At 51.0% G+C, this 23,305-nt stretch overlaps 2 protein-coding genes across 2 annotated transcripts; both read right to left on the bottom strand.

Moving 5' to 3' along the window:
- Positions 1-268: 268 nt before the first annotated feature.
- Positions 269-3,662, bottom strand: Csf3 (colony stimulating factor 3). The gene is made up of 6 exons (XM_051158980.1): positions 3,642-3,662; positions 2,895-3,001; positions 1,734-1,989; positions 1,287-1,394; positions 1,024-1,170; positions 269-727 (listed from the first exon to the last, which is right to left on the bottom strand). The coding sequence occupies exons 1-6, from the start codon at positions 3,660-3,662 to the stop codon at positions 563-565; spliced, it is 804 nt and encodes a 267-aa protein (XP_051014937.1). The 3' UTR covers positions 269-562.
- A 3,549-nt stretch (positions 3,663-7,211) lies between these two features.
- Positions 7,212-22,284, bottom strand: Psmd3 (proteasome 26S subunit, non-ATPase 3). Its single transcript, XM_051158493.1, has 12 exons — positions 21,900-22,284; positions 17,935-18,125; positions 17,511-17,648; positions 15,822-15,958; positions 13,278-13,468; positions 12,929-13,032; positions 9,786-9,900; positions 9,584-9,703; positions 9,362-9,465; positions 8,963-9,118; positions 7,826-7,876; positions 7,212-7,668 (listed from the first exon to the last, which is right to left on the bottom strand). The coding sequence occupies exons 1-12, from the start codon at positions 22,105-22,107 to the stop codon at positions 7,591-7,593; spliced, it is 1,593 nt and encodes a 530-aa protein (XP_051014450.1). The 5' UTR covers positions 22,108-22,284; the 3' UTR covers positions 7,212-7,590.
- Positions 22,285-23,305: the final 1,021 nt, after the last annotated feature.

Below are 23,305 nucleotides of genomic sequence, written 5' to 3'. Positions count from 1 at the left end.
CTCCCCATAGAATCCCTCCTGCCTTTCCCTCCTACACTCGCAGTTTCAGGCCAGCAAGGCCCTAAAAATAATTCAATAAATTCTAGGGCCAAGCCTGGCTGCCGCTGTTTCTTTAGGGACTTCATTCCTACGTGGACAGGGAAATCTGACCTGGTTGGGCAGAGCAAGGGATGTAAGGACCCAGTTTGGGAACACTACTGTTTAAATATTAAACAGGAATTTCTTGTCTCCCCCAAAGGGAGACCTCCTAAAGCTGCCTGGACCCTGAAATAGGTGCCTCAGAGTGGCGGGAACTCACTGTGGCTCTCTCAGGTCCCGCCACAGAACTGGGTGCCTGGAGCAACGTCAGGAATCAATACTTGGTATTTACCTGTCTCCCTCCCTGCCCTCCACAGGAGGACACAAGAGCTTCCTCTCACTGCCACAGGCAGGAGAACAAAACTCAGAAGTGGAGAGAAGGCCCGAGAAGCTTGGAGCTCCGTTTTCTCTGTCTTTAAATAGTAGGCTTAAATAACGATAAATATTAAATAGAGATAAATAAACTGGCTAGGAAGGGCCTTGCTCAGGGCCAGGCAAAGTCGTGCAGAGCACAGTGAACCAGCTCCAGGAAGCTCTGCAGGTGCGAAGTGGCCAGGACACCCCCTGCCCGTCGCTGGAAGGCAGAGGTGAAGGTTGGCATGGTGCTCTGGGTGGCTTGTACAGGAGGGGCCACTCCCAGGCTTTCCATCTGTGAGGAGGAAATAAAGTTGAAGATCAGCCCTTACTTCAGGTGAGGGAGTTCTGGGGTGCTGGTAAGCTGGCCTGTGGGGCTGACTATTAACACTAACAGAAACAAGACTCCAACTCTCCCCCTCCTGCCTCTAGGCCTGCAGGCTGACTCCTCCTCTCCACCTGAAGGAAGCTGGTGGGTGAGTGTGTGTGGGTGTCTACCCATACACAGGCCTCTGAGAATATGGTCTCCAGGATATCGAAGCAAGCTGGCACGACCCTATCCTGACTCTTGTCCTTCCGGACAATACGTACCTGCTGCCAGACTGTGGTGGCAAAGTTGGCTACATCCAGCTGCAGCATGTCCAAGGTGGGGGCCAACCCAGGGGAAATGCCTGCCAGGGCCTGCAGGAGGCCTTGGTAGAGGAAGAGTCCACTGTGGAGTTGCCTCAGGCATCTTGTCTGGGGACAATAGGAGGGTTAGACAGGATGGAATGGGACACCCCCCCTCGCTTCAGGAGCCCAGATACGGAGGTGTAGTCCCTTCTCCTCCTAGTCCCCCTTCTCCAAACACTCACCAGCTGCAAGGCCTGGCTGGAACAGCCACTGAGGGGAGCCTGCGGGATACCCAGAGAGTGGCCGAGCAGCACCAGTTCCTCCGGGTGGCACAGCTTGTAGGTGGCACACTGTAGGGGGAAGAGTACTTGAGGGCGCTCATGTGGGCCAGGCTGTTTCTCTGTCCCACATCCTCCCATCGCTCTGTCCACCTGGTTTCCTCAGCTCCCTACCTTCCTGGTGACCCTAAGTGCTGCTCCAACCAGAAGGTCCCACTGCTGCCTCTTCTCATTTTCTTCTGTGCCCTGTGTTCCCTTCTTCAGTGTTTCCTCAGCATTCTGGAGATACTTGTGCATGAGGCAAACACCATCCCCACCGCTGTGTGTCCCTAGCCTGCTCCTATTCCTATTTGCTCCCCACCCCCCCCCCCCCCCCCCCTAAGTCCTCTCTCCCTTTGCAGTCTCACTCACCAACTGCTCCAGCAGCCCTGAGGTCCTCGCCTGAATCTTCCTTACTTGCTCCAAGGACTTGAGCAGGAAGGTCCGGGGCAAAGGTGGGGACGGTGGCACAGAGCTGACAGAGGCCAGGGGAATGGCCTCCTGTCCTGACCACAGTGTGCTGTGCCACAGCAGGAGCTGCAGGGCTGGGAGCAGACACACGGGGCTGAGACAATCCCAGCGCCAGCCTCCCTCCTTTCCACCACTCCCCGGGGCAGGTAATTGGGCACTCACCACCCATCAGCTTCACTCGGCCCTGGGCAGAAAGTTGAGCCATGGATTCTGGGTGATCTCGCTGTAGCTCTGGGCTATGCCAGGGCCCAGCTCCAGGGGGCCTTTATACAGAAACCCATCAAGGCCTGGGAGGAAATTACCTGGGGTTAGGGCAACTCACGCTTAGTAATAACTTCCCAGGATTTATGCAAATTTGTCTATGGCCCAGGACAATGCAGGGGGTTGGGGAAAAGCTGTTTGCGAAAGTTTTGTGAAATTGTGGAATCTCTGTCCCTTCCTTGACGTCTTGCTCCCCCACTCAAACTCTCTTCCTCCCCTCCAGCCACACCCAGGCCTGAAAACTCCAGGGAATTTGACCTACTGACTAGTCCAACAAGGCTGAGCTGCTAGTGACGGGCAATAGCAGGAGACCCAGTCAGACCTTGAGGAAGAGGCAGGCCCCAGGTCAAGGTTGCTCCTCTCTGTCTCTGTCTCTCTCTCATTCTCTTTCTCTCTCTCTCTCTCTCCATCATTTGGCAAACATGCTTGGGTACCCCCCTTCTGTCCCTTCATCTGTGATTCTCAGGCTGCTCATACCTGGGGCGAGCATTCCACTAGAGCCAGAAGAACTTGTTACCTTCTGCATTTCACACCCAGATGCCTCCTGTAGTGCTAGGAGCCCTGGACAGTACCCTAGGGTCTTGCTGTCTGTGCCCACCCCACATTTGGATAAAAAACAACATGGCTCAGTGTTCGTTCGGGCCATCCTGTCCCAGGCTGATTAGCTGGGAACTCCCCAATACCCCCCAACTATGACTCATTTCTTTAAGCCCCTGGATCCTGGCAGGGCAGCCAGAAAGGCTCGAGGAAACCGGATGTCTGTCCTGAATGAATCAAGACCCTTTGGGGCTCTTTGCTCACCTGACCTTGCCTTTCTGCCTCTCCTGGCATGATACTCTGCCTTCTAACGTAGCAGGGTCTGGGGCATCTGACGTCAGGCGCTGGGACACACAGTGCCCTGATGATCTCTGCACCATAGAAGAAAGCGGTAGTCTGAGCTGGCTCAAGTGGATGCAGGCTGCAGCCAAAACGGAGGAGCTGTAGCTCCAATGCTAGAACTCTGTCTGGTGTTAGCTCTGGAAGTGACCTCAGTGGCTTCAATCCTGTGCACTGGGCCAGAGAAGGGAACATCTTGCCCAGTCATGAGTTGTGGCGTTGGAGGGACATCCCAGCCTTGGTCTCAATCCCAACAAGATTTTACTGGGTAAAGAGGAGGGGCTCCCTTGTCTGACTGATCGCAGCTCAAAGCGGTCACTTTCTGAACTATTTCACCCCCACCTTTTGGACTAAGGAATATAGAAATCTTTTGATGCCTAGCTGACTGGGCGGGGCCATCTCTGGGGCTAGGGTGCCCTCTGGTGGCCATTGATGCCTATGACAGAATAAAATGAAAGCATGCCATGCCATGGACGTCAACTACTTATCTACCCTCTTTGCTTGGGAGGGCAAGGCAAGAGAGTCCCATTCTTTTTTTAGTTTTTCAAGACAAGGTTTCTCTGTGTAGACCTGGCTATCCTACAATTCACTCTGTGGACGGTGCTGCCCTCGAGCTTAGAGAGATCTGCCTTCCTCTGTCTCCTAAATGCTGGGATTAAAGGCGTGCCCCACCTTTGTCTGGCGAGATTTCATTCTTAAACACGCTGACTGGCAACAGCTGCCTACCTCATATATCAGAAACTCCTAATTGTGTGTAGATCAGTGGTCCTCAACTTGTGGGTTGTGACCCCCAGGGGTTGCACATCAGCTATCCTGCATATCGGATATTTACATGACAATTCATAACAGTTGCCAAATTACAGTTATGAAGTAGCAACAGAATAATTTTATGGTCAGGGGTCACCACCACATGTGGAACTGTTAAAGGGCCACAGCATTAGGAAGGCTGAGAACCACAGGTGTAGGGGGTGGTGAGGATGTTGAGGCCAGCCTGGTCTACAAAATGAGTGTAGGGGAGCGAAGGCTACACAGAGAGATTCTGTCTCGAAAAACAAAAACAAAAATTAATAAATAAAAAGATTTAAGCCAGGGATGTAGCTCTGAGTAGATTGCTTAACATGCCAGAGGTCCTGAGTTCAATCCCCAGCCCTGCAAAACAAAAACAAAAACCAGATAAAAATCTCCCTGAGGCCTGGAGAGAGATGGCTCAGCAGTTAAGAACACTGGTTGCTCTTCCAGAGGACCTGGGTTCAATTCCCAGCACCCACATGGCAGCTCACACCTGTCTGTGACTCCAGTTCCAGGTGATCCGACACCCTTATACATATACATATATGCAGGCAAAACACTAATGCACATAAAACAAAAATAATTTTTAAAAATCTGTTTGAGCCGGGCGGTGGTGGCGCACGCCTTTAATCCCAGCACTCGGGAGGCAGAGGCAGGCGGATCGCTGTGAGTTCGAGGCCAGCCTGGTCTACAAAGTGAGTCCAGGATGGCCAAGGCTACACAGAGAAACCCTGTCTCGAAAAACCAAAAAAAAAAAAAAATCTGTTTGAGCCTTTATGGGGGTCGTGGGGTTGGCAGCAAGGGCAGTAGGATCGCTGCTATCATTTTGTCCTGTTAACCAATTGGTAGGCTACAGATGAGGGGCAGCCTTGATGAAGTAAAGGCCCTTGCCCGGGGTCTCGGAACTAGCTGATAGGTAGGTGAATGGTCTTCTGAAGCCCATTTTGTTCTATTGGGCTTTGCAGCACTGTCCAGTACACTTTGGACAGTGGGGAATAAAGACCAGAGGAGCGAGGTTTGGAGTGCAGCTTGCTGATACAGTACTTGCCTAGCATAGTTGGTGAGAGGTTGGCTGCAGAAGCCCTTGCTTCAGGACAGCTGGAAGAACACACAAGTACTCTTAACCACTGAGCCATCTCTCCAGCCCTCCACCCCTGGTTTAATATGTGTATGAATGTTTTGCCTGTGTGTGTGTGCGCGTGCGTGTGTGCGCGCGCACGTGCATTCAATGTTGGAGAGGGCATTGGGTCTGCTGGAACTGGAGTTGTACATGGTCATGTGCCAGGCTCTCTGCAAGAACAACATATTCTCTCTCTCTCTCTCTCTCTCTCTCCAGGGTTTCTGTGTAGCCCTGGCTATTCTAGAACTCACTCTGTAGACCATGCTAGCCTGAACTCAGAGATCCACCTGCCTCTATCTCTGAGAGCTAGGATTAAAGGTGTGGGCCATTACGCCCAGCACAAGCTTGTCAAAATACACATATTGTGACACAACAGTTTTAACCAGAGAGCCGTCTCTCCAAACCCCTTGTCTATGATCTTTAAATGGGCACTCGCTCCTATGATGTGGCCGTGTGGATAGCAAGCACAGCAGCCCGCGCCTTTCTCACCTGTCCGGCTTGCAGCTCTTGCTGGTGATGCCACAGTCAGTACCACAGGCTCACGGGTACCACCTAATCCAAAGTAAGCCTTCCCTTAGTCTGGTGAGTTTGTCACTATTTTAGCTGGGTCATTTGCCAAGATTTCCTGGTCTTTACTCTTTTTGAATTTGTGAGCCATTTTTTTTTCTGTCAATCTCCTTGTTAGCTGAAGTTTAAGGCCAGCCTAGTCTGTGTAGTCAGTTCCCAGCCAAGCAAGGCTACCTTGTCTCACAAACCAACCAAAACCAAAACAAACAAAAACTATATAATACTTGGAAGTATGAACAACTTCGACACAGGCTAAGAATACCTGTGAAGATTGAGTGGTGAGCTGGAGGGAGTCCCATCTCACAGAAGCAACCTCATGCATTGTATGACACTAAAGCAGCATTAGCCTGAAGGGTGTAGCAACACTGGGTCACTGTGACTAGGGCTGGGATCAGTGACCAGGGCTGGGATCAAGAACCAAGGCAACGACCAAAACATACTGAGTGAAATCTGCTGCTGGTAAGGCGTGTCAATATGCATTCCCCAACAAACAATACTTTAACCCATCTTGCCAAGCATTAGGGTGGCCTCTGGGGCTAGAAAGCCCAGCAGCCCTTAAGGAGCATACAGACAGGCTGGCAAGACAAGGCTTTCCCACCAACCTCCCCCTCAGGAAAATATAACTAAGTGGCCCTGCAGAGGGATGCTGGTGAGGCAGACAAGTGGGCCAGGTAGGAAGCAAGAGGCAAAAATGACAGGTGTTGCCAGGCAGTGGTGGTGCACACCTTTAGTCCCAGCACTTGGGAGGCAGAGGCAGTCGGATCTCTGTGAGTTCAAGGCCTGCCTGGTCTACAAAGTGAGTCCAGAACAGCCAGGGCTCTATTACACCGAGAAACCCTGTCTCGAAAAAAAAAAAACCAAACCAAAAACAAAATAAAACCAAAAAAAGAATGCCAGGTGTCTCAAGCAAGAGAGCTCAACATGGACAAAGGGACAGACCACAGACCTAACTGCACTGACACCGTGGGGGCCTCTGCTGGGACACTTGACAAGGGTGTGTGTGTGTGTCCATCCCTACTCATGTGTAGCCAGGATTACCTGGGGGATCCCCTTCCTGACCCCAAATTCTTTGTTTTCAGCAAGCAGCCCACTTTCTTGTGTACAGCACTTGAGGTCAGTGGCTCACTCTTTGACTTTTTTTGTTTTTTTGAGACAGGGTTTCTCTGTAGCCTTGGCTGCCCTGGACTAGCTTTGTAGACCAGGCTGGCCTCGAACTCATAGCAATTCTCTTGCCTCTGCCTCCCAAGTGCTGGGATTAAAGGCGTACGCCACCACCACATAGCTTTTCTTGACTTTTTTGAGGCAGGGTCTCATGTAGCCCAGTTTACTCTTGAAATCCTAACCTAGTACTGGGTGACAGGTTTGCACCATCAAGCCTGCTTTGTGCAGTACTGGGAATCACACCAAGAGAATGCACATGCCAGACAAACACCCTGCCAACCGACTTCCAGGCCTGCTCTGCTCGCCCCTTTGAGCGGCTTGGAAGTTTAAGTTCTTCATTTGAAGAGCCAGGAGGCCAGAGTCCAGTCTTACTTGGTGACTGGCGCAGAGAAACCTAGGACACGCATCTATCTGCCCAACATGTGAGAGCCCCAAACCTGGGCTCCCATGACCTCAGTGCACCTTACATTGGCCTCCTTCCCTGGAGATATGCTGGATCCTGAACACACTTGGAGCTAAGACACCAAGAAAACTAAAGCCACCTGGGCTTGCTGCCACCACAGCCAAGGGAATGCTCTGCATAACTGACACAGTGTACAAGGAGCTTTGGATAACTTTTTATTGTTTAAAAATCATAATTGAAGCTTCAAAAACATACAACCCAACATGTCCCAACTCCAGGCCCTAGTCCACACCCTAATCCATGGTTCTGTCCGCCCCTCCTGCTGCCTACACCGCCATCAGGCCGGACCCTGCTTCCAGGAGGCTGCCGCTCCTTCTCCTGCCACAGTGTACTGTCACCAGCTACAGAGAGGCATGGTAGCAAGAGAGGGATGTTTGGCTCCCAGCATCCCGGACCCCTGCACATATGCAGTCTATGAGCTGTGTGTGGGAAAAGGAGACTAGTTTCCCGGGCAGGGGGACCCCTGAGGGAAAAGACAAAAAGCCAGTCTCCACTCAGCCCACCCCTCCCCAGGCCCTGGCTCAAGGGAAGCTGTCGTCATCATCCTCCGCCATCTCCTTGGCAAACTCCAAGTCTTGCTGCTCCCGCTCACGCCGCTCCTGTGGGGAGAGGGCTTGGTGGCTTCACCCAGGGAAGGGCGGCTCCGTCCTGCAGGCCCTTCCCCACTCTCCTCTGGAAGGCTCACCCTTCCTTCTCGCTCACCCCCACCCTGCAGGCCCTTCCCCACTCCCCACTGAAAGGCCCACCCTCGCTCACCTCTGCAGACTCCAGGTCCTTGTTGTAGGATTTGGGAGGGAAGCGCATGGCCTGAACACAGAAGCAGGAGTCACAGGCGTGCCCTTCACATGCCCAGCACCAAGGTCTGAGCATGGTGGATGGGCCGCGGCCATGCTCCCGTCTAGGCGGGAAGTGATCTCGCTCCCATTCATTCATCGCTCTATCTCTAACTACCTACCTCAAGGCAGGTTCTCTCTATACAGCCCTGGCTGGCCGAGAACCCAGAGACCCACCTGCCTCTACCTCCCAAGTGTGGGGATTAAAGGTGTGCACCATCACAGTGACTTAGAAGTGAATTTTTACACTACCAGATGTTAAAGGTGAGGACAGAAAGGGCTAGGCTACGAAGGACCTTGTGCATCTGCACAGTGCACTTTGGTAGATTTCTTCTAAATTAATTTATTTATTCACTTTACATTCCAATGCACCCCCTCTCCTCTCCTCCTGGCCCCATCCTCTTCCCTCTTTTCCCCTCACCTCTCCCCTATTCCTCAGAAAAGGGGAGCCCCCCCCCCCCCCCCCCCCCCCGCCCAGGCAGCAATACTCTGGTTCCTGGGGGAAGGGAGAAGGCCAGGAGACAACAGCACCAAACTCAGTGTCTGGGCACAGAAGGGGTTAAAACTTCCTGTTAAACTAAACGCCACTTCCTGTTTTTCACAGGTCAGCCTGGCCTAGTGTCAGCAATCCCTGACCCAGGCAGCAATTACGAGACTCAGAAGAGGTGGCGGAGCAAACTCGGAACTGCTCCTCCCTGGTGACTACCCTGACCTGCTACAAGAACAGGCCTACAGTCCAGCTGGCAGGGGCTACAGGGCCTTGGCTGAGTCCTTTGTCCCTGTGGACTTCCTGCACCCTCCACCCCCAGACAGGGTTTCTCTGTGTAGCCTTGGCTGTCCAGGACTCACTTTGTAGGCCAGGCTGGCCTCGAACTCAGTGACCCGCCTGCCTCTGCCTCCTTAAAGGTGTGTGCCACCTCGCCTGGCTCATCAGTGGACTTTAGACACAGGTTGGGAACTGGGCACTACTAATCAGCTAAGGATGCCTGGCTTCCCTGAGGCCTAGGGGAGCGAGGGTCATCCTGCCCAGGAGCCCCATCAGTAGCCATGGGCATCTGACCTTGACAGACATATTGTGGATGTCCAGGCAGAAGGAGATGCGCTGGTGGAAGGCCAGCTGGGGCTCCCGGGTGGAGTAGATATCGATCATCTCTTTGGATTGGACGTAGCCCTTCTCATGATTGATGCTGGCCTCGATCACGCCGTCCCGGATAGCCTGTGGGCTCCCAACGGGAGAAAGGTCATCTCCTGGGAGAATCTGCTGTTCAGGTCCTCTGCGCTAATGCTCACACCCAGATTCATCCTTTCTGGCAAACCCCTGGCTTTGCTACAGTGACTGGTGTTTTCTGGAGAGACCAGATTACCGCTGAACCTCTGGCGAGTTCCCTCCTACTCCTGCCCCCTCTAAGAGCCAGGGAAGTCACATCCTAGGCCACTGTGGCTCCCAAGCCAGCCCCACCTTGGCGACAATGAACTCTGCATCTTCTGGGCTATCCAGCTGCAGCTTCTGGGCAATGTCTGCCAGGGAGATTCGTGAATAGGACAGACTGATCATGCGCACACCTGGGAAGGAGGAGCAGTGACGGTCAGGTGGACATGGACGGGTCACCGCCCACCTGCCCACGAGGCTGCCCATCCCAGGAAGACAGCACCTGCACCCTGCTGAGACCCCCATCCACACCTGTCTTGATCACATTGTGCCGAAGTCGGATAATTAGGGTATACGTCCCGTCTGTTTGGAACTTCTCCCCAAACTGATCCAAGACTTGGTTGAACTTGGCGAGGTTTCCTGTCCTGACAGCTGTGAGAGGACAGGGGCGGGTTAGTGGACATAAGGTGGGCACATGAGGCCACAGGGCAGGGCTCTGGGAGCTCAGCCTTACCTTGGGTGAGGAGGAAGTAGGGCATGAGAGAGCGCTTGAGGGAGGGCTGGCGGAACTGCAGGCGGTCTGGGATCTCCCCCAGCAGGAGCTCCACCACAATCAGAAGCTTGTGCACCTGCAGGTGTGAGTGACAGGAGCAGGTGGGCGGGAGCTCACCGGAGAGACAACTGACTGGGGCCTGATCTCATCATCCCCAGGGGGAGGGCGGGCAAAACTGTGACGTGCATAGTTAAGCAGGTAGACAGACGGACGCATAAGCTAAGTTAACTAAACAGAAGAGACGACGCAGAGACAGCTCAGCAGTTCTGAATGTTTGCTGCTCTTGCAGAGGACAGGAGTTTCGATCCCAGATCTCATATGGTAGCTTGCAACTCTGTAACCCTAGCTCTAGGGGATCTGATACTCTCTTTGGTCTCTATGGGAACTCAAAAATACATGGTGAAACAGACCCCCCCCCCATTTAAATAAAAATAAATCATGAAAAAAAAAGTGCTGGGCAGTGGTGGCACAGCACTTGAGAAGCAGAGGCAGATCTGTGTGTTTGAGGCCAGCCTGGTCTACATACTGAGTTCTAGGACAGCCAGGGCTATGTAGAGACCCTATTTCAAACACACACACGCACCCCAAAACAACCAATGAACTCAAAAAGTAACACAGCGAGAGGGAAGCCGAGGCCGGAGCACACAGTGCGGTGTTAGGGTGCAGCCTGGCCCTGAAGGGGAACATGTCAGACTCACCAGGGTCCCCAGAAGGAGCCCAGCTCACCCCCACTTTAATGTTAGCCCTGTAAGATACGTTTTAGGCTTTAGACCTTAGAAGTGGAAGGGGAACACACTGTGTTTGCTTTTTCAAAAATCTAGGGTTTCCTTATATAGTCTAGGTTATATAGCCCAGGCTAGCCCTGCACTTGTTACAGAATTAGGAAAAAAACCCTCCTACTCCAGCTTCCCACATGCTGGGATATGACATGTGCCACAAAGCCTGGCTTGATTATGTGCTTTTTCTTACTTTATATTTTATTAATTCTTTGAAATGTTCATAACATGTATTTTGGTCACATTCATTCCCTGCTCCCTTCTTCTAACTCCTCCTAGGTCTACTTCCAAATGGACGTCTTTTAAGGTTTTTGGTGTAAAGGCAGCTGCAGTAATGGGTGCTAACTGGCACTCATCTGTTCCTAAGCGGGTCAGCTCCCATGAACTAGCAGCTCAGGCACCTCACAGACAGTTAAGGTGCACACTGGGGCAGATGGTGCCCGCCGTTAGCCCCAGCACTCAGGAGGCAGAGGCCAGCTTGGCCACAGTGAGTTCCAGGCCAGCCAGGGCTACACAGTGAGAGTCGTCTTAAGAGAGAAGGGAATAACGGAGAGAGACAGACAGGCAGGCAAAGACAGACACACAGACGTATACATTTCTTTATAAACGGGGTCTTGCTCCACAGTCCCAGCCGGCCTCAAACTTGCAATGCTCTTGCCTGTGCCTAGGTGTACAGCTATGCCCTTCCATGCCCAGGTGCAACCTGTGGGCAGGTCCTCCTCTCCTCAAACACACACACACATTCCCTGCCCATTGTCCCAGGCGTCCTCATCAACTGAATGTTGGCCAAAGACCTCAGTCCAACTCACTGCTCCATCCCGCCCCAGTCCCTCCCCCTTAGTTGAGATACCAGATATACTCCATGGTGCTTGCCAGCATGTGACATGTTATTTCATTATCTGTGCTTGTAAGGATTTTTGTTTCAGACAGGGTCTTACACTATGAACTCCAGGCTGGCCTCAAATCTGCTGTCTTCCTATGTCAGCCTCCCAACTGCTTGGATTACTGTGTACCACCACACCCACCTTTTAGTGACTTTTAAAAGAAGCTTGAAAGCTGGGCATGGTGGCGAACGCCTTTAATCCCAGCACTCAGGAGGCAGAGGCAGGCGAACTGCTACGAGTTCGAGGCCAGCCTGGTCTACAAAGCGAGTCCAGGACAACCGAGGCTACACAGAGAAACCATGTCTCAAAAAACAAAGCAAAACAACAAAAAAACAAAAACAAAAAAAGAAGCAATCTACCAGGCTGCTTGTGTATCTGGGAATTCCCTTGTGTGAAAAACCTACTAATAGTCCAAAACCTAGTTCAAATTTAAAATTTCTTTCATTCTCTTTCTCTCTCTCTCTCTCTCTCTCTTTTTTTTTTTTTTTTTTTGGTTTTTTGAGACAGGGTTTCTCTGTGTAGTCTTGGCTGTCCTGGACTCGCTTTGTAGACCAGGCTGGCCTCGAACTCACAGCGATCCGCCTGCCTCTGCCTCCCGAGTGCTGGGATTAAAGGCGTGCGCCACCACGCCCGGCTTTTTTTTTTTTTTTTTTTTTTGGACAGGACAGAACTCACTCTGTAGACCTCGAACTCACAGAGATCTGATTTCCTCTGCTGGGATTAAAGGTGTGTGCCACCACCGCCCGGCAGATTTCTTATTCTCTCTCTAAAACTAAGTCGACCCAGTCCAAACTTCCAAGCAGAAACACTATGCCTCAGAGCACTGACCATCACGGACCATGCTCACCCACTCTGACAAGGGAGCAATGGAGGCTGGTGGCATGCTGAGGCAGGCACACAGGCTGGAAGAACTGGGTCCGAGCTGGGCTCTGGTACTTTCCATGGGCCCACAATCCCTGGAGGCAACATCCTTTGCCTCTCTGAAACCCGACTGCTGAGAGATGTCCTCTTCATCCTTTCCTGTTACCCACGGCGCTGAAAGCAGCAAGGTCAACCCAGGGACCTTCCGTGTCTGAGGTTCTGAAGAGGCCAAGGATCCCATGCCACAAGCCCCTCAGCTTTGAGTGCTGAGACTCTCTGGATTTCCTGGCCACAGAGCACTCATCCAGATAGATACTTAAGGAACAAAGTAAAAGTCTGGGCTTCTCAGCACAACCCAGCCCCGTGCCTAGGCTAACTGTTCGAAGTGCTGGGAATCAGGGACATTTCAAACGCATCTACACATAAGCTGGCAGAGGGGCTGAAGTGTTGTGACTGCTCCAACACTCACAGCTGGAGGAGCCTCAGGGACAAGAGTCAAGAGGCTCCGTCTCCAGTGCAGGGAAGCAGACCTAAGGGGAACCAGATCAGCAAGGGACGGAGGGACAAGGTAACTGTGGCTTACCGTCTGTTTGAAGCCGACAGCTGTGTGCTGTGGGGCTTTGCGAAGGGCATTGGTCATCGTTCTCCGGGCCTCAGAGTACTCCAGCTGGATAGCTTTGATTCGCCCTGGGGTACAGGAGAGGAGGGAGGGTCAAGAGTGGTGTCCTCCACCACCACACCCTCTCGCTTGCCTAATGATTTGAACGTCTATCGCTCCATGTGCAGGCCTAGATTGCGCCAACCAGCCCCGGCTGGTCCTGCACATGCCTAGCTGGGATGAGTGCTGTCTGTGCCAAATGGAACAACCCTGCAAAGTCTGCACCAGGCAGCCGGAACCACCTCCTGCTTTGTGGGTGGGGACCCCTGCTTACCTGTGTAGTAGAGGTACCTGGCCCACTCATTGTTGTTAGCCTGTTCAGGGAACACAGACTTGGACACTAGCTTCTCAGCCTGGTCATACAAGCTGTAATGAAGGTAATTCCGAAGCAGGAGGTTCAAAAGGGTAGCCTGTCCGTCCGCATCATGACGGAGGGTGGCTGTCCGGAGCCGGGCATGCAAGAAGCTTTGAGAAGGAAAGCAAAAGGATATCGAATTCTCAAACCATGTGAGGTTTGGCGGGTCACACCTTTAATCCTGACGCTTGGGAAGCATAGGCAGGAGAGCCTCTATGAGTCTGAGGATAGCCTGATCTATAAAGAGTTTCAGGCCAGCCAGGGTTACACAGTGAACCTGCCTCAAAGATAAATAAATAAAGATTTTAAAAAGCTGAGTGAGCCGGGCAGTGGTGGCTCACACCTTTAATCCCAGCACTTGGGAGGCAGAGGCAGGCAGATCTCTTTGAGTTGGAGGCTAGCCTGGTCTACAAAGTGAGTCCAGAACAGCCAAGGCTACATAGAGAGACCCTGCCTCGAAAAACAAAAACAAACCAACAAAAAAGCTGAGCATGGCAGGGCACACCTTTAATCCCAGGACTCAAGAGGCACAGGCAGGTCGGCCTCTGGGAGCCTGAGGCCATCCTGGTCTACTTGTCTCGTTCCAGGACAGCCAGGACTACAGAGAGACCAGGTCTCCAAAACAAACAACAAACCCCTCAAAACACAACTCTGATTTGTGCTGTTTACCAATATCCACTTATGTCTGGCCTTATTCTAGAGAGGACAAAACTTGGGCTTGTGTTAAGAATGTGGTTAATGCAGAGGAAAAGACGAAACCAGGGGAGAGCATCAGGCATGCAGGAGGCACAACAGGCTGGCCTGTTGTCTTTGTGCTTTTGGTTCTGAGCTGGAGCTTCTAGCAGCTGAGCTGTCCCTCTGGGCTGCTGTTCTTTATACACCGCCTGTGTGCGCACACGTGCCAGTGTGTAAACAAGGTCAGAGGACAACTCCCCGGGAGCTGGTTCTCTCATCCCATAGTCTGGGTCCTGGGGATCAAATTCAGGCCCAAGCTTGGCAGCAGGTGTCTTTACTTGCTGAGCCATTCCCCAACAGCCCCTGGACTTAATTTTTAAAAAATTTATTACATTAAAAATATTGTGTGTGAGGCACACGCATATGCAATAGCATAAATATGGAGGCCAGAGAAAATGTTTGGGAATTGGCTTTCTCTTTCTACCATGTGGACCTCAGGGTTGGAACTAAGATCTGGACTTTTACCCACTGAGCCATTTCACCGGCCCAGGCCTAGATTTTACACAGCTCGGTGACCACAGCACTGAGATGGCTACAGGGAGGCACAGGCTTGAAGGCGGCGAGGAGCGGGTTCCAGGCAGAGAGGACAGGCAAAGGCTCTAAGGAGGCATGTCTGGCATGCTCATGGAAGAACAGGACACCAGGGAGGGGAGAGAGGCTCAGAAAGGAGGGCAGTAGGGCAGTTCAGTTCTCAGAAACTACTGGGAGGCATTTCCCAAAGGGACAGGGGTGGGGTGGGGGAGTCTGTAGCAGGTTTTGAACAGAGAGCCAAAATATTCCTAGGTGTCCTTCTACCAATCCTCCTTTGTGACAGAGCTAGGGACAGCTCATTAAAGCCCAGAGGCTGCTCCATGACTTAGCCAGGACTGCCACCCCTACAGCTCAGGGCACGTTAGCCATGACCCTTGTTACCTGCTGGGGGCTTCTGGTGGTTGGAACAAGAAAGTCCCCACGAGCCGGGCGTGGTGGCGCACGCCTTAAATCCCAGCACTCGGGAGGCAGAGGCAGGTGGATCGCTGTGAGTTCAAGGCCAGCCTGGTCTACAAAGTGAGTCCAGGATGGCCAAGGCTACACAGAGAAACCCTGTCTCAAAAAACCAAAAAAAAAAAAAAAAAAAAAAAAAAGAAAAGAAAAGAAAAGAAAAGAAAAGAAAAGTCCCCACAGGCTCAGATATTTGAATGCTTAGTCACCACAGAGTGGCACTATTTGAAAGACTTAGAAGGATTAGGAGGTGTGGCTTTCTTGGAGTAGATGTGGTCTTATTAGAAGAAGTGTGTCACTGAGGTTTTAAAATCCAATGCCAGCCCCTATCCCCTCTGGATAAGGATGCAGCTCTCAGCTACTGCTCCAGAGCCAAGCCTGCTGCCAGGATGAAAAACTCTGAAACTGTAGGCAAGCCCTGAGTGAAAAGCTTTCTATTTTTCATTTTTTGGTTTTTCGAGACAGGGTTTCTCTGTGTAGCCTTGGCTGTCCTGGACTCACTATGTAGACCAGGCTGGCCTCGAACTTACAGCAATCCACCTGCCTCTGCCTCCTGAGTGCTGGGCTTACAGGTGTGCGCCATCACACCCGGCGAAAAGCTTTATTTTATGAGTTGCCTTGTCATGGTGTCTCTTCAGAGCAATAGAGCAGTGACTAAAACAGAAGCTCGTACCCCCAGTTCCGCACTCTCTCCAAGCCCACAGTGAGGACCAGGCTCTGATCCCGCGCAGACCTGGCTACCCATACCTGCGCACGACATCCAGCTTGTCCAGGAACTCATAGACCCGGGCGTGATAATAGTAGCACTTAGCAGCTACGAGGTCCAGGGCTCGGCGGTTCTGAGTGCTGATCTTCTGCATCAGGTCATCAGAGACTTTCTGGGCCTGGTGGGGGTTGGGGTCAAAAGAGGTAATTCCTCCAAAGGTCAAAGAGGAACTGTCATGAGCCAGCAACTCTGCTCCTGGGTGTGAACCCAAGAGAACTGGAAACAGCTACAAAAGCCTCAGACACGTGCCAGTATCTGCATCCTTCAAGATAACCCAAGTAGTTCTTGGGGGCTGAAGAACGCACAAATAACCAAGTGTGGCGCTGCAAGCCTGTAATCCCAGTACTTGGGAGGATGAGGGGGAAGACCCAGATGGAGGTTAGGCTGGCCTAGAGACAAGTGTCCCCAAAACAAACAAAAAGACATATTCGTTAGAACATTAGCCAGTCACAAAAATGTGGTTCCACTTGCTGGGCTGCAGCAAGCTTCAGACAGCTTGGGTTATAGAGTAAAATGCTGAAACCAAACAAAATAAAAATTGTCAAGCTGGGGGTATGGCTCTGTGGTATAGTGCTTACCCAGCGCTAACATGTACAAGGTCCTGGGCTCCATCTTCAGTTAAAATAAAGCAGAGTGGCATGCTGCTGTTGATCCATGCCATTACCCTGTGCACACTCTTTAAACCTTGTATTAGTGCAAGCAGCAAATCTTCCAGAGATAGAAAGGACACTGGTGTGTTGTGGGTAAGTGGAGGGCAGCAAGGGGCTGCTGGCAGACATGGTGTGTGTGCTAGAGCAAGGAACATGTCCTTGAAGTTAGTGCTAATGGCTGCACAACCCTCTGTGTACACTGTGTATTCAGCTAGAACCACCAACTGTATACAGCAAAAGGAAATGCTTCTGGTGGGCAGCGAGAGGCTTTGACTTTATTTTTATCTCATGGGTATGAGTGTTTTGCCTGGATTCTATTAAGCCCACCGCATGTCTGCTTGGTGCCCAAGCCAGAAGGTGTTGAATCTCCTGGGAATGGAGTTACATACGGTTGTGAGCTGCTATGTGGGTGCTGGGAACCAAACCTGGGTCCTCTGCAGCAGAACCCTCTCTCCAGCCTCACAGAGTTGGTTTTTTGAAAATATCATTTTGAGCCGGGCGTGGTGGCGCACGCCTTTAATCCCAGCACTCGGGAGGCAGAGGCAGGTGGATTGCTGTGAGTTCGAGGCCAGCCTGGTTTACAAAGTGAGTCCAGGACAGCCAAGGCTACACAGAGAGACCCTGTCTCGAAAAACCAAAAAAAAAAAAAAAGAAAGAAAATATCATTTTGAAGAACTATTACTTTTACTTGTGTATGCATGTGCCCTATATCAATCCATCTGCCTCTGCCCCCGGAGTCCTGGAATTAAAGGTATGCGCCATCACTGCCTGGCTGCCATTTCTTAAAAATCTAAGAACGTTTGTTCTGTGCAAATGTGAGGGAGGGTCTCATTAGGCAGCCCAGGTTGGCCCCCGAATTTCTAGTCTGCCTCAGCTTCTGAGCAGTGGAATGGCAGGTGTGCACCACCATGCCTGGCATGGGGAGGTGGAGGCACAGAGAGTTCACACTGATCCCCTCTACTTCACTGGAGCCCTAACTGCCCTGGGGCTGGCTGACGACTCCCGCCGCATCCCGCGTACCTCTTTGTAGCGCTTGCTGTTCATCAGGAAGATGACCATGAGCAGCTGCAGATAGGCCTCCACTTCAGGCAGGAGGGGTGCTGATGCCGCCTTTCCTGTGCGCGGACGGAACTGGGGATCGGCTTCTGTGTCCATGGGCTAGGAGAGGACAGGGTTACCATGGGCAAGTGCAGCCAAATCAGTCCACAACAGCTTCCTGGGCACTCCCTATGTGTTTCAACACACATTTACTGAGCACCTGATATGCCAGGTGCTGAGGATACAAAATTAAAGAGAGCCCTTTTCCTGGAGTGTCAAGGAGGCTGACAACGGAATACAGTAAAGACTGCAATAGTCTCACAGAAGGCTTGAGTTAGGGATGAAGCCGCCACACCTGAGACCACTGCAAATCCTAGCAGACACCCTGGAAGCTAGCCCCACTCACTTCTTCTAGGAAGGGCAGCAAGAAGTCTCGAGTGGCGGTATTGGAGGTGAAGAAGCCATGCACGGCCTTATACAGAACATAGTGGTTGAGGCGGCGTGACGTGGACGGCAGCATCCGAAGCGCCCTCAGCACAGACCGAGGCTCCTTGCCTGAGACAGCCTTCTCTAGCTGTTTCACATGCTCTTTGATATCTGCAGAAGACCAGAGAAGAAAAAGATGTCACTTCCAGTTCTTCCTGTTTCCCCACCACTCTGGGGGACACAATTCCATGGAGCAGTTTCCCAAGGGGCAGTACGTTCATCCACCCCTTCTGGCCCAAGAGAGTTAAGCAATATTTATGGATGCACCACACTGTTTTCAGACATAACCAGGAAACAAGGGGCCAGGGTAGAGGAGAGCAGAAAGGCATAGACACGAAAAGAGTTGAGGAAGTAGAAGAAACACACGGAGAATTATCAGAGCTCAAAATAGCGAAAACGTCTGTAACCAGTGAAGACATCTCACAGAGACACACACACAATGAGCCTAACTACAACAATTTTGGCCAGATTCACATTTCATCTCATGAGGAATTTATATAACTGGTTAAGAGAAACTACTACCATAACCTCAAAACAGAAGTGGGCGTGGACACAGCCAGAAGATGGCAAACCGCTGAAAGACATGGGGGACTGTATTTTGGTAGCACCTAAAGATCTGAAAACGGGACCTTTTTTTTTTTTTCCTTCATTCAGAGTCAGGGTTTCTCTGTGTAGCCTGTAGGCTTGGCTGTCCTGGGCTCCCTTTGTAGACCAGGCTGATCTTGAACTCAGAGAGACCCACCTGCCTCTGCCTCCCAAGTGCTGGGATTAAAGGCGTGTGCCACCATGCACAGCTTGGGAACATTTTTATAATACCAAAATAGCAATATTTGTAAGAATGGAAACATAAACAGTAAAGAGAAAAGGGCTTTTATACTGTAAATCAGATTTTTAGAACATAAAAAAACTTTAGAAATATGCCCAGGGGCTGGAGAGATGGCTCAGTGGTTAAGAGCACTGACTGCTGTTCCAGAGGTCCTGAGTTCAATTCCCAGCAACCACATGGTGGCTCACAGCCATCTATAATGTGCTCTGATGCCCTCTTCTGGCCTGCAGGGGTACAACCAGGCAGAACGTTATATACATAATAAATAAGAAAAAAATTTTTTAAACAGAAAGAAAGGAAATGTGCTTTGAAGAGCCGGCTCAGTGGTTCAGAGCACTGGCTGCTCGTCCAGAGGACCTGAGTTCAATTCCCAGCACCCACACGGTGGCTCACACTTGTCTAAAACCAGAGTCCTAGGGGATCAAATGTCCTCTTCTGGCCTTTTGGACATTGTACACAGGCGGTGCACTTACAAACATGCAGGTAAAACATTCACACACTCAAATTTAAATTTAGACATGTTTATCCATTTTGACTTAGGCATATAAATGCATGGAAGCTTCATTTAAATAGTTAACAGTCGATTAAGCCGGGCAGTGGTGGCACATGCCTTTAATCCCAGCACTCGGGAGGCAGAGGCAGGCGGATGACTGTGAGTTCGAGGCCAGCCTAGTCTACAAGTGAGTCAGGACAGCCAAGGCTACACAGAGAAACCCTGTCTCGAAAAGACAGAAAAAACCAAAACAAGTCGATTAAAAGCCTGGGAGTAGTGATGATTGCAAAACTACTTAAAAGAACAAGAAACCAAAAAAAAAAAAAAAAAAAAAAAAGAAAGAAACAAGAAAAACTTTAAATGTACAGCAATGAAAAGAATGCAACCAACTGGCAGTTTCTTAGACACATTTCCCACGTGCCAATGGGTGTCTGTGACACTGGTTATTACAAACAGTAGCAGCCACTCTTTACTGCGGGCTTACCATGTGCTAGGCACAGTTCACGTGCTCTTACGTTCACAGTAACTCAACAGAACAGATAATGCTATTAACTTCACCCACACAAACAGAGAAACTGATCCTGGGGTTTGCAGTCTCAGTCACTACTAAGTAGTCAACACACCCTTCCTGAATCAATTGAATCCTACGCTCATGGATGTGCTGAATGGAAACAGACCAAAAAAGAAAAAAAAAAGTAACATCTTTACACACTATTACCCCAATTCAAACTGTGTGCTTCAGTGATTTCAATTATGGAATAGTGTGAAAATACACAGGGGCCGGGCGGTGGTGGCGCACGTCTTTAATCCCAACTCTGGTTGAAATTTTTCTCCCTGTTACTTTAAAATTCTCATATGTTCCAAAATCTCTACCATGAATACAAACCACAATGAAAGACACACAGACACACAGACAGACACACACACAGGAGGGAATGATGGGTGACCTCTCTGCCACTGGCGACTTTTATTTCAGGTAAAAGACCTTCGTTGTGTAGGGATCTTGTTGCCAACTTTTAGAGTGGGAGTTAATGCATGCCATACAAATGTCCTAGAGCCGGGCATGGTGGCATACACCTTTAATCCCAGCACTCAAGGAGGCAGAGGCAGGAGGGTCGCTGTGAGTTCGAGGCCAGCCTGGTCTACAAAGCGAGTCCAGGACAGTCAAGGCCAAACAGAGAAACCCTGTCTTGAAAAAACTAAACAAACAAACAAACAAAAAAAACCCAAACAAAACACAAACGTCCTCAAGAGTACCACTCAGAAAAAAAAGAGTACCACTCAGAGCATACCTACACTTAAGCAGAGAGAAGCAGAAAGAGGCGGGAGGTGGGGGGTGGAGGGGATGGGGGCTTGGGGGGCAGGCTGACTGACTGTGAGTATCTAGTAAGGAGTCTGGTCCCATTTGAACCAGAACTTGGAAAACTGCAGATCACCGTGAGAAGCCTCACCTCACTCACTTCGAACATGGTCAAGATGCACTAACTGGAAAAAGTGAAACAGCAACTTAAGAGAACAGTAGGGGCTGGGCGGTGGTGGCCCACGCCATTAATCCCAGCACTTGGGAGGCAGGTGGATCTCTGTGAGTTCGAGGCCAGCCTGGTCTACAAAGCGAGCCCAGGACAGTCAAGGCTACACAGAGAAACCCTGTCTCAAAACAACAACAACACAAAAACCCCCAAAAGAAAAGAGTAGGAATCTGAGAACTAGCCTCTGGAAGAAAAAAAGATGGAGATAGTGTTGGCTTTTAGGACTAGAGGCCACAGGTAAGCATTATAAACTAAAAAAGAAAAAGAAAGAAAAGACAAGTCGGGGCTGGAGAGATGGTTCAGTGGTTAAGAGCACTGACTGCGCTTCCAGAGGTCCTGAGTTCAATTCCCAGCAACCACATGGTGGCTCACAACCATCTATAATGTGATCTGATGCATATTGTATACATAATAATAAATAAGTCTTTAGAAAAAAAAGAAAAGAAAAGACAAGTCAGAATTAAAAGTCTGTGTATATGCACTTGAACTCTTAAAGAAAGGAGGGGTAAAGGACCTTAAGAGAGAGAGGAAAAGAGCAACGGGACAGTTTGGATACTTCAACTACAGAATAAAAGGAAGCAACACAAGGTAGGCTTTCTGAGGGAGTTCGCTAAAGGAAGCTAACCCTTTTATGCACTCTTAAACTGAGGGGCAGCGTTATCTGTTACCCTGGCCTCTTTAAGACACAAATACAAACACTGATTTCTAGAGATCAATAGCATTTCGGAGGCGCTAGAGTCGGTCGGGTGGGGTGTATTAAAGGCGGAAGAAAAGGCTCGCTGAGACCAAGATGCAAGCCCAGAAGAGAAGAGTGGAGTGCGAGGAGAGCAGTCCGCAGCCTGGAGAAACAGGTGCGGTCGCCGGCTGGGGTCGAGAGCATCAGGGTCGTAGGGCGGGCACTTCCGACCCCAGTCCCATTGACCGAACACACGGAACCGAGGAAGGTGGAAGCTGCGCAGAGGTCCCAGGGAGAAGTCGCATCACCGTGGCCGCTGTCACCCGTGATCGCGGTCCGTCCGCGACGCGGGCTCCCGTACCTTCCAAGGTGACAGTGTCCAGCTCTCGCTGAGAGTGCTCGCTCGCAGCTCCCTTGCCGTCTCCCTCCCCCGTTGAGCCGCTCCCGGCTGCTGCCTCCTCTTTCATCTCCACATCCTGGGGGGCCGGCGGCGGTGGTTCTTGTTCCCCTCCCGGCGGCGGCTTTGCCTTGTCGGCGCCTCGGCGCCGCGCCGAGCCCTCCTGCTTCATGGCTCCCGGGGTCGCGGCCTAGTCCGGGGACCGAGGCAGGGGCCTCGCGTAAACCCTCACACCAGAGACCAGGCACAGAGCCGGGCCTGCACACCAGCGCGGGCTCGCGTCGGGCCGCACGATGACCGAGCAGCTGCAAACTCCTTCCCGGCGCTGGGGCTTCTGGGAAATGCCAGGCCCGGCGAGCAGATGGCCGAGTCCTGGGAGGGGAAAGAAATCAACAGCCGAGGTGCACGTTGGAGGCGGATCTTCTAGGAAAGGGGAGGAGTCCGCAGGAATTGGTAAGGCTTAAGAGTGATTTTTATCTTCCTGTCGAGTGCGTGTCTTTGGATGTCCGCGAGAGGTCCCCTTACACTCCAACACGGGCTACCACTGACTCTAATACGTAAGTGGGTAGGGCTTATTGGAGCGCAGATCCGATGACGTCACGAGTTGCTGGGTGGGTTTTTCTCCCCAGCAAGCTCTCCCAGTTTGCGCTGGTCAGGTCCCCTATGAAATCCGCCAGTCTCGCGCTCTCAACGCCCGCCATGTGCTTCCACCACCAGGAAGAAAAGGAGCTTGTGGACTTGTAGTCAGGTTGTTGGGCTTGCAATAAACTGAGCTCAGCCCTATGACATCTGAAATTCCTTGTCAAACTTTTGTATAATGCTGACTATAAGGCATACTATCTCTGCAGCCTGGGAGTGTGTTGGGTAGAGTTAATTTTTTAAAAATCAGTTATTTTGGGCTGGAGCGGTAGCTCAGAGGTTAAGAGCGCTGACTGCACTTCCAGAGGTCCTGAGTTCAATTCCGAGCAACTTCTATAATGTGATCTGACCTGCAGGTGTACATGCAAGCAGAGCATTGAATACACAATAGATATATCTTTTTTTTAAATAGATATATCTTAAAATAGTCAAATTTAATAATAGGAGTCCACTTCCATACGGCTCAGGTCCAGTACATATAGGATTGTTGGAAAAAACCCAGCAAGCTCAGTGTGGTGGTGCACGCCTTTAATCCTAGCACTAGGGAGACCGATCTCAGAGTTCAAAGCCAGCTTGGTCTACATAGCAAGTTCTGGGACGAGCAGAACTACATAGAAAGACCCTGTCTCAAAAAAAAAAAAAAAAGTGGGTGGGTGAAATATGACTTGGGTAAAGGTGCTTGCCACCGAGTGTAAAGACATGAGTTTGATCCCTGGGTCACGTGGTAAAAG

This window comes from Acomys russatus, chromosome 16 (genome assembly GCF_903995435.1).
Source record: "Acomys russatus chromosome 16, mAcoRus1.1, whole genome shotgun sequence".
Lineage (NCBI taxonomy): Eukaryota > Metazoa > Chordata > Mammalia > Rodentia > Muridae > Acomys > Acomys russatus.
The sequence above is the reverse complement of the archived record's forward strand: the minus strand, read 5'-3'. Positions and strand labels throughout refer to the sequence as shown.